At 36.5% G+C, this 11,561-nt stretch overlaps 1 protein-coding gene across 1 annotated transcript in view; it reads left to right on the top strand.

The window, feature by feature from the left end:
- The first annotated feature begins 841 nt into the window (after positions 1-841).
- The window catches only part of LOC150082519 (terminal nucleotidyltransferase 4B-like), an 89,783-nt gene continuing 79,063 nt past the window's right edge, over positions 842-11,561 (top strand). The window contains exon 1 of the mRNA XM_090377820.1: positions 842-1,339. Within this exon, the coding sequence (XP_090233946.1) occupies positions 975-1,339 (365 nt within the window). The 5' untranslated portion in view covers positions 842-974. The remainder of the gene's footprint in view (positions 1,340-11,561) is intronic.

Below are 11,561 nucleotides of genomic sequence, written 5' to 3'. Positions count from 1 at the left end.
ACTCTTCTTCTTCTTCTTCTTCTTCAAGTTCTCTGCCCACAGGAAGGTTCAAGGCTCCATTGACGCCATTTTTCTTTATCTTATGCTTTCCTTTTAATTCCTGCATAATTTCCTCTTCCCATCTAATCCATTATTCCAATTATCCTCCCAACAGCTCTCTTCCCCAACATCCCCTCTGGGTTGGTAACTAATGGTTTTTTTTTTCTGATTATATTTATATATGCAAGTTTTTTTTTTTTTTTTTTTTCGACTTTGGTGTCTTTAAAGGGAGACTGCCTCCCCCCCCCCAAGTGCTTAACGCCTCGATCCCCGAGAAGTGTAATTACGGTCCTATTCTTCAGGAAACCTGGGGTTCTCTTTCAGAAACAGCAAATCGACCAAGGAACACAAGCAATTTAAAGCCAATATGGTCATGGTCTAAGTTGCTGATGAGCCTGAAACTCTACAATAATAACACCATATTTGAACAACCAGAAAGATTGAATCAATTCTCCTTGAAACAATTATGAGTTTATTTTTTTAAAGAAAAAAGATCTAAACCGGTCGATATTTTCATTGCATTGCGACAGGTTTAACTTTGCGTATTTTGTGTTGCTGCATATAAAATCGATATCTGCCCTTTCTTTTAAATCCCAGTATTTAATCAAGTAAAATATTACAGCAGATAGAAGTTAGAATAGCCGGTTACAAATGAAGATAGACATATGCCGCCATTAAAAAAACCTTCTGTAACCCGAACTCTTTAATGAAAATGTTAGGAGATTACTCAGTTTTGGTTTCGAGAGTGTAATGTTTCCAACGCATGCTCTCTCATACAGATTATTTTACTACAGTGGTGCACTGTATGGGTAGTGTGTAATTCTGGTGCCGGTTGGTGATGTTTTTTCATTCGGTTATATAAACTTATTGATTTCAGGGATTGCGTTTTGTATAAACTGAAATCGTAAGTTAATGCGGAGGCTTCACGGATATTAATGGATCCTACCACGTTCTATGATGAACAACAATTAAAAGCTCTGGAATTATGTTCACGTATTCGAGAAACGCAGCGCAGTTTAGAAAATATGGAGCTAACTAGTCCTCCATTAATGAAGGTACCCCAGTATATTCCTATAAGTGATAATAGTGCTAATTGCACCGATACGACAGACAATAGAAAAAGGTCAAGTAATAAGTCCAATTGTAGGATTGTTATTAACGATGCTTTTTACAATCGATCTAAACGGAAAAGATCGAACAGTATAAGCACACCGTGTAGTGCCAACCGAAACTTAAAACGTCAATATGGCGGAACACCGTGGAGAATCCCTGGGAAGATGTATAGTCCAGGGATAATTGGGTGAGTTTCCATCTTTAGTTAGATTAATTCACTTTAAATTCACTGGTATTCTCGAAATTACATTCCTGCGCTTAATTAATCAGTTATTATTTATAGAATGTTCACAAATGCGAATACCATATATGTATGTATAAAGTAAAGTGTGAAGAATGTACTACTTGTAATAAAACGTATATGGAATGGTATGAATGTACTACTTGTAATAAAACGTATATGGAATGGTATGGTTTGGCGTATAATATAGAAACGAAATAATTGGTGTTACTTTAATTTCCGTATTTATTCGTACATTAAGTAATTCACATGGGGAGTTTTCTGGTAGCCATCTTTAACTTTGTACTCGATGCCTCTAGGGAGGTGAAGCTCTTTCTGTATGACCATTATTCTTTTAATGGCTTGACCCACTTTCGTCACCCTTTTCTTAGACTTCATTAAATAGAGAACTCTCTCTGCCATCCATTAACATACCATAATTATGCATTGCCGGTTAAATATTATTTCATTCTCTCATGTGATATGATAGAGTGGCTTGTGGCATTTTTTGTTTTCTATTTTATTTATTTATTTTTTTTATTCCGAAATTGAAACATCTATCAGAATGTTCAGCTTTTGAATAAAATTTATCAGAGCAGTTAGGAAATAAGAAGTAAAGGGAATCATGTGTTCTGTTTACTAGATTATTCTGAATGCAGTTGAGTCCAACATTCAGAAATAATTTTTAACCACTCTTCAGAAACCATTGTAGTTATCCAAGCTTTCTTGTTGGCCCTCCAAACAGTTCTTAGGGAACCCTTTCAAACATTTTGGGTTCTGAGAATGATAAGGAAGCAAAAGTAATTCTACAGAACTCATGTAGCATTACCTTAAAGCAGAAGAATAAAGCTTTTCTCTATCATATTTAAATTGACTGGAGAAATTGTTAAAAGCATTTTCATTCAGTGATAACTTTGCTGATCTCAGGCAGGGATTCCACTAGCCCTGGAATTCTCAACCTGCACACCATGCAGATTGTCCTGTGTAGACAGCTGTACAGGTGTAATACACAAAAAACTATATTAACAAACTGCTAGACTGGGATGATGATTGATGATAGGGTTCAGTTGAGTCTTGAAATACAAAGTTTTAAGTATAAATTGATGTAATTCACTCTAATAATATTTAAAACTCTGTCATGTGGTGGTGTAAGTGTTTTTAATTTTCCTTTGAATCATATAGCATGAGTAGCTGATGTGCCAAAAACAAGAGAACAGATTTAAGTCTCTTTTTTGAAATGAATATCCTTTCAGGTGTTCCTCAACCCCCCCCCCCCATCCTCTGTAGTAAATTCCAATTTCACCAACATAAACATGGTGAGTCAAAGAAATGCCTTCTTCAGTTATTATTCCAAAAATCTGGATATGCTTTAGCTGCATTTGCAATTAATTTCCATCTTTCTTATTTCATATTATATAGTACAGGTTTCTTAAATCACTGTTCACAACAAATGGCTCCATAATAAACACACCATTAATCTAAATTATCGTACACCAGGTATCATAATTCAGATTAATTTAATTAATTTAGCCCATACATTTTGGTGATCTTTGTCTCCTTCCATTGTAAAAAAATATATATATAAATTATTTTCCAATGTGAAGTTACGTCTTTCACTGAACACAGAACGAATGAGAAAGTTGAAGGGGATTTCAGAGACTTGCTTGTGTGATGGAGTGGACTTACATTGTGCTGTTGCCTTGCTGATGCCTGAGAGTCAGCGGAGGAATCCCTCACTTTGCTGCAAGCCTCATAGGAGAGGAATATCATGGGGTTTCCCTCAAATTGAACATAATTGACTAAGGGCATACAAAAACTTGTTATTATTGACTGGATATGGTTAGCCAGCAAAGCCATCACTAAGAACGCACCTCATTAAGTCTTCTTAATGATGGTTTTGCTATGATCTTCTTGTATATGGAAGGCTTCCATGAAACCATGTTTTTGGTGATGTGTTATATTTAACATTTGGGAAACTTGTTTTTAATTTATGGTTCTCGATGATGGAATGGCGAGCAATATCATTGACCCATTATAAATTTCCACTGGTCACATTGCACAGCAGATATACTGATTACCCTGGCTTCTTATTTCTCTTGTGCATAAGCACATTACAAATATTGATTCCTCTACATCTAAAAACTGGGTTTTCTCTTTCACTCTCAACATTACTCTTCTTCCAAACAACTGGTCATTCTGTACAAATCACACATCTGCCCTGCCTACATGGAATATTGTTCCCACATCTGGGACAGTGCATCCTAAACCCCTCTCAGGCTTCTAGATTCCATTCAAAACAGTGCAGTTAGGTGAATTAATGACTCATCTCTAACAGCCTCTCCACTCTCTCTCTCTCACCTAGACATTCTGTTTCTGCTGCATGTATTTTATATAGGTACTTCCATGGGCACTGTTCTGAATTAGCTTGTATAATCCCCACTCTGGAGAGGAAATAGTTACTCAGTGATCATAATTCATAATGCTATTCTGTGGAAGGTCATGACTTCTTACACCGCATCATCACTGGCGATGAAACATGGATGCACCATTTTACCCCAGAAATGAAAAGGCAGGCAGTGGAAACAAGTTCTGAAGATGATTGTTGTAGCCAAAAAAGATAGTGGTGGTAATTATTTTATTGCAAAGGATAAGTTATGTAAATGGAGGAAAACTAATTTCTCTAAACATTCTAAAATTCTCAAGCAAGAGGACTTACCAATGAGGGCGCCTCCGTAGCCAGGTGGGAAGGAGCAGCAGTGCGTAGTACATGCTTCTTGATTAGACCGGGGTTCGAGCCCGTCACCACCAAATACGAAGCATGCGGAAAGGTCAGGGAATGACCACCGCACCGGAGCAATATGGCCTTAGTTGCTAATGCTCCCAAAAAAAAAAAAAAAAAAAAAAAAAACCAAACTTACCAATGAAGTTTCCTCTTCTTAAAATAATCAATCTCAGTACAATATATAACATTTCAAAGTATACAAACATGTATCATGTATACTCATAGTGAACAGGATACTGCCCAATATATATATAGAGAGAGAAAAATATTCAAAAGAAACTATCAGGACTGAAATTATGGCTTTTCTAGATGTGCTATACCTTGTAGGGGTTTAAGGAAATCACAGTAGTGTTCTTGAACTGTGGACCAATGATGGATCAGGAAATGGAATTCTCAGAGCTTGCATGAGTTACAAAAGATTTTTATTTCTTTTACGTTCACTGAGATTCGATGACAAGCAAACAAGAGCTGAGAGAAAGAAAGCTGATAAATTAGCAGCAATATGCCCACTGTTGGATTTGTTTGAAGCTAATTGTAAAAATCAGCTGAAAACATTAAGTGAATTTATTACAATTGATGAGATGCCAGAGCCATTTAGAGGACATTGTACTTTTATCCTGTATTTATCCAACAAGACATCAAAAGTATGCAATTAGAATTTTTGTGTTATGTAATAATGCTAAATCATACTTTATAAAGCAATCTAGAAGTGTTAAAGGTACTAGAAAAAATTTTTAGTACCTTTTAACAGAGATTTTACCCTTCAGCAAATCTCTTTAGAACAGAATATTACATGCATTGGAGCCATGGAAAATGATATGGGTGAAATCCCTGCTCAGTTTTTGCTATGTAAATAGAGAAAAGTTGGGTCATCTCTATTTGGGTTCCAAAAAAATATCACTATGGCATCTTATGGTCTTATGTGCAGTAAACAGAGCAGTGATCATCTTATCAACATTGCATTACTTAGGCACAGTTGATAAAATTACAAAAAAAAAAAAACACATTATGTGCACTACAATAGTACAAGAGGCTATGTTGAGACAGTTGACTAAATGTGTCAAGTATTCTGTGGCATGCATTACCCAAAGATGGACATTGGCAGTGTTCTTTAACTTAATGAATGTGGAAATATTTTTTGATATTTCGAGGGGCATTCAAAAAATAAGTTATACCTACCGCCATCTCTTGGTATAGTTGCGCAACAAATGTGGCACCTGCACGGAATGGAGTTCATATCATGCACCCTTGGTGTGAGTTTCGTTGACAAAATGGTAACAGTTGTGTAGGAGCAAGTCGTGCATAATGACACGTCAGCTAGAATATTACTCCAAGTTCGAGGTATGTGGAACAGTACAATTTTTGTGGGCGAAACATATGAATTGTTCCAAGATTCATCGTGAAATAACGGCAGTGTATGGGGGAAATGCAATGTCGCATCCAGCCATAGTGAAGTGGTGCCAGCAGTTTGATAGTGGTCGCACACAATTGACGGATGCTGATCGAAAAGGAAGGCCATCAACGTCGACCACTGCAGACAGCATGATGCAGGTTGTTGAAATGATTCACAATAATCGAATATGGCAAAGGATTTGGATATTTCAACAGGCAGTGTCATTCCATCGTCCGTGAACATCTTGACTATTGCAAATTGTGTGCATGATGGGTTCCTCGTTCACTGAGACTAACACAAAGGTCAATGTTTTTTTTGTCTTCTTTAGCCTTCCTTCAATGCTATTCTGTGGAAGACCATGACTTCTTACACCGCATCATCACTGGCGATGAAACGTGGATGCACTATTTTACCCCAGAAACGAAGAGGACGTCTATGAAATGGAAACATCGCCTGTGCGGAAGAACAAAGTTGCACCATCAGCAGGAAAGGTCATGGCCACTCCATATTTTGTGAAAGTTGTTTACACAGAATTTATGGCAAAAGCACAACAATTAATGAAACAATTAAATAATGCCGAACATTACAGTCCTTGCGAACAGCTATGAAAAACAAGAAGTCTGTAAAGTTAAGCAAAGGTGTTGTTCTCATTCAGGACAGCGCCACACCACACAATGCACGCACAATACGACACTTGCTCCAAAGTTTTGGATTGGAGGTATGGCAACATCTGCCATACAGATCCGATCTTTCGCCTTGTGACAATCACATCTTCAGCTAGCTGAAAGAACATCTAGGGGACAACGATTTTCAAACGATGAGTAGGTGCAAGCAGCAGTTCGACAATGGCTGTGAATGACCAAGGAGTGGATTTCTATCATCAGGGAATCGAATGTTTAGTCACATGTTCTGAGAAGTGTTTACACCAACTCAGTAACTATGTGGAAAAGTAGTGCAAGGTATGTGCTTTCTATTGCATAATGTTACATACCTCAATAAATATCTCTTGGGCTACAATGGTCAAGTGTAACTTATTTTTTGAATTACACTTGTATCGTGCTAATCAAGAAAACTCAGAACAAATGGTTCCTGACTACAAGTTAATTTGTTTCTAGCGCACGCTTGTAAAGCGAAAACATATAAAGCTGGAATTTATTCCACATAGACAATGTTAAAAACAGGAGTTCCATTCTCAACAATGAAATTTGACCAAGATAATGTTAGATAAAGGTCAACAAAACAATAGTTTGTGTAAACAATGATTTAGTGATCCAGAGAAATGAAAACATAGTCTTTAAAATCAAGCAAATTATAATAATAAAGAAATTATTTATGTCATACAAATGTTAAAGAATGTTTATTCTTCATCATCATTGACTAAATACACACTTGTTGATGGTTCTTCACTCATTGTTGGAAGCACAAGAAGTTGTCTTCTGTGGAAATGCTTCGGGGGAGTCGTTTGTTTTCAAGACAGTCTTCTCTTTTCTTTATAAATTTCACAATAGCATGCGTGAGCATTTTTTAAATCTGTAGCGACTTTTCAAGTACGCTTGACATTTGAATCTTGTGACTCGAAAATCTCAATTACTTTTCCTATGTGGTGAAAAGCTTTGTCAAGCCTCCTGTTCGTTCCTTTACTCAAGAGTGAAAGAATGAACAGGAGTTCCAGCTGTTAAATCTTCTTCCTCAGCTTCTTCACATTTTCACACATGAGGAGTTTCACATTTTCACACATGAGGAGTTATTCAGGGAGGGGAATGCCAGAGGTGTATAAAGTGTGGCATCATCAAAATATCGAATGGTGCACTTGCACACCATTTGTATAAAAATGGCTGGCCCACTCATGGGTTAACTTAAATTTGCCCATTTTCTTTATTGTTCTGTGATAATGATCACTTTGTTACTTTGGTCTTATAATTTACTCATATTTATACTGCATTTAATGATCTAAATGTTACTGTATCAGTAATACGTTTGTCTCTTGTATTTTTAAATATTTGGAATACTCTGGTATTAAAATTTTATTGTTGATAGTCATAAGCCTCAGTCTGTTTCCTTGTGCTGTCTGTAACTTAGTGGTTATTGTGCTGGTAATAAAATCTAGTACTTGCATATTAGCCAGCAACCATCTTAACCGAAAAACTGCCTTTGTGTCAGTATTTGCAAAATACTGTAGTATGATGAACTTGTGAATCCTCTACGCACTGAACTGGGGACAACTTTTCTTGCAGCATGGGGGATTTACCAAACAAAAGCAGGAAGATTTCCTGCCTTTGTTTGGTAAATTTCCCACTAATACAAAGGTACTAAAATCTGTGTTCATTTCTGCTTGATAACACTGAATTTCTTGATTATTGTTAATACTGATTGCTGTAGATACTTCTAACCTTATATTGCTGTCTTTCACAATAAAGACCGAAAATTAGTTTTATTTTATTAATGGGTATTTAAAAATACAGTTGAACCTCACAATTCTGGTATTTCATCATTTGACACCACCCATTTTTCTGGCTATATTTAGCAAAAATGGTGAATCAGGCAAGTCACACAAGAATCAGCAAATTTAGTTCTTGCATGGCTATTTGCCAGAAAAATGCATCAGATCTGAATGTGCAAGATTTTAATGGCATCTGAGCTTGTCACTTATGTCATTGTATGTCTGTAGAAGTGCATATTGGTAGATCAATTTGCATATCATGCAGGTTGATAAACCTGGAATAACTCAAGGGGGGGACTCTACTTCCTTTCCCTGTCATCCAAGCATTATAGCCCTAGTTGCTAATGTGCCAATAAAATCCATCCTGTCATCCAAAAGATCTGCAAAAGCCTTGCTAGTGTGTGAGTGACCAGCCCATAAATTCCACTCAAGATCTGGAAAGTTAAAATCCCCCATTATGAGACATTCTGATTTGCTAGCCCACTCTATTTCCCTGTATAGTTGTTTGGTATACTCACCACAGTCATTAGGCCAATAACAAACTCCTACTCTCGATTTTATTTTCCCAGGTGACTGGTTTCTTATGGCCGTTAAAGATCATTGGGGATTACTCAGAAAAATCTTAGTGGGACTACTTATAGTTCACCCTTGCAAGGAAGCAAACTTATTCTGTATCAGCCCCCCCAAAAAAAAAAACAAAACTTCATAAGATGCAATCTTCATTTGACTCCCAGAATTTTATGCTTTGTTCCTTGTTGTTTCATCTGCCAGTGTAAATATATCTCCCTCATTTATTTTTCTTATTCCTTTCAGGTTCTTAAACACCTCAATCAAATCAACCATAAGGTGCTAGTCTGTAGATTCTGCAGTTCACATAGCCTAAGATGCTCCTCATAAGGAGCATTCAGATGTGGACCAATTAACCTCTTAACCAATGTAATTTCCTTTCTTTGGACCTTCTAGAATTTTGCCCTTTTTTTTTTTGAGAGGCTTCCTTTTGTTTTGGTTTCTTTTAGTGATGTCGCTGTTTTGTTTATTAATAACCTCTGACATAAGAAACTGACAGTTTGTTAAACCTTGTTGGCATATTTGTTTATCTTGTCAATACCACACCCTCCCACTAATACTTACATGAAATTTGTTTTGTAGTTTTTGTGCTTGGAGCAAGACTTCAATTACTGAATAATCATTCATAGAAATTTACTTATTCACCTGGGTGTTTCAGTGTAATGAATGCATAGGAAGTCATCGTGAGGGAGCAATATAATTGCAAGAAAAAAAAGTGACAAAAAAATTTTAAAAATAACTACTGTAATTTAAAAAATAGTTATTAAAGATATGAAATTATCTTTTGGATTTGGTGGGGAAATTGTTAAAAATTTTCATTTGTAGCTGCACTATAAACATTCGGTTTTGAGTTAGAAAACAATCATATATATCTACTTTGTCATGAAAGTTAAATTTCAAAAAAAATAATTTATGCCCTGAATATGATATTTTACCATTGATATTCATTTTATTTCTGATTGGGGAAGAACTGAAAAACTCAACTGTTGGTTGTGTTATGTGTTTCTAAACGTTGAGGTTCAAAAATTTGTATGTGTGCGTTAACTGTTAGTCAAGACACTTAGTATGGTTTTTAAACAATGGCTTGGGATGTTATACACATGATATTTCTCTTATAGAGTGCCTATGGAATTAAACAGAAAAGTAACTTAACAGGAATGACTACGCAGCACTGTAAAACATAAACACTTGACATTTTGGGCTGGAGGTCAACCCCCCCCCCCCCCCCCCTCACAGCCACACTTTTCACAAAACTTAATGCAACTGCTGCTGAATTAAATCAATCAGTTAATCATTTTTTGCTGATAATAGTGATCAGATATAACACAATACAGTAGAGGAAAGATCAGGTTGACTATTATATTGATGAAGGTATATCATCCTTAAAGTCTAAGTTTGCAGATGATACAAAAAGTGACATGCATGTGTTATTGTAAGCGTGACTCCTAGAACATTGGTTCAAATCCACTTCGTATTACTGTAGGTTTTAACAGATTCTGTAAAATATATCAGATTTGTAGTAGTGTAATGTTTGTGTATTTTATGTGTGTTGTGTTGTGCTGGCCTCTTCGATACACAGAAGTAGCAATCACCAGGAAGGTTGCTTCCAGATAATCATCCACGCCACAGGAAGGTAGGCCAGTTCCAGTAGATGGAATGCCTAAGTTTGAGACAAAAAAAAAACCTCTGCAACAATAAATACAAAGACTAAGCTAATCAGAGTTAACCAAAGTTAAACCAGTTCTTAATTGTGCAAGCATACTTCTCAGATCAAATGCAGTTTTTGCAAAAGTTTGTAATAGTTGAAGTTTATCTTGTTCCATCAAAAGATGAAGCTGCTGTCCAGGAATTGCATTCGCAAGGAGATCACTAATTATAGATCTCGCACTATCATATATACTACATTCACACAAAATATGAAAGCAATTTTCCTTGGCTCCACATAAACAAGATTCAGTATTTGTTAATCCTAGAGCAAATAGTTTCTCATTAAATAAGCCATGACCTGTTATTATATATAGTAACTCTAACCATTCAGCTACTCTTTTATCTAGGAGAAATGTTACCTCAGGAAGAAATAGCTTTGTCACCATTCCCGTTGTTCCAGTATCCCATCTCATTTGCCACAGATTAATTATCTCATTCCTACACCTCTTTTCCCTTTTAATATCAACCTGAGTATCAATTGTAATGTTATGAAACATAGCAGGTATCGTATTTTTAATCCTATAACATAGCCCTCAGTATATCAAGAACAAGTCCATAGGAATAACGCCGACTAACACCTGAATAGTTGCAGTAGATATGGCCCTGCACACTCTCAACATGCTGAGAAGCATTGATTGTTGGCTGGAAAGTGACATGTGTTTTTGTAAAGGAAAGTGACATAGTGTTTGGGGGGAGGTGCCACTGGTGGTTTCCCACAACTGTGCCTTTAGTACTCTTCTGAGGAAAACAGTATTCTCTAAATGCCAGAAGTATGTGGTTTATGTAGATTTATGTTGGATTCTGTTGTTCTTCTAGCTTCTTGGCTATGGGACCCCACATTGCCCGTACGCACCACTACGAGGTAAGCCAGGTCATCTAAGCTTCCTGAGCAGAGACCAAGTTAAAAAAAAGGAAAATGACAATTGAATTTTAACATTGACAAATGCAAGGTACTGCATATGAGTAGCAGTTATCCCATATGCAAAATAACATATCAACTGGGTAGTGCCACACTGAGGGTAGTGGAGAATGAAAAAGACTTAAAGATAATTGTGCATGAAGTTCTGTGAACAATGCAGACAGGCTGCTAGGATGGCTTTTGGGATTTTGCCAGTGCCGTACAGAAATTTTTCCACCATGGATAAAAAAGGCTATTATCCCAATTTATAAGGCAATGGTTAGGCCACACCTTGAATACTGCACACTGGTCTGGAAACGTCATTTTTAGGAAAGATGTGGATCTGTTGGGATGAGTGTAGAGAAGGGCAATGAGATTAATGAGGGAAACAAAAGAATACTC

Source organism: Mastigoproctus giganteus, chromosome 7 (genome assembly GCF_048544385.1).
Source record: "Mastigoproctus giganteus isolate SK-2022 chromosome 7, ASM4854438v1, whole genome shotgun sequence".
NCBI classification, from domain to species: domain Eukaryota; kingdom Metazoa; phylum Arthropoda; class Arachnida; order Uropygi; family Thelyphonidae; genus Mastigoproctus; species Mastigoproctus giganteus.
Note: the sequence above shows the minus strand (reverse complement) of the source record. Positions and strands in the feature narration are given on the sequence as shown.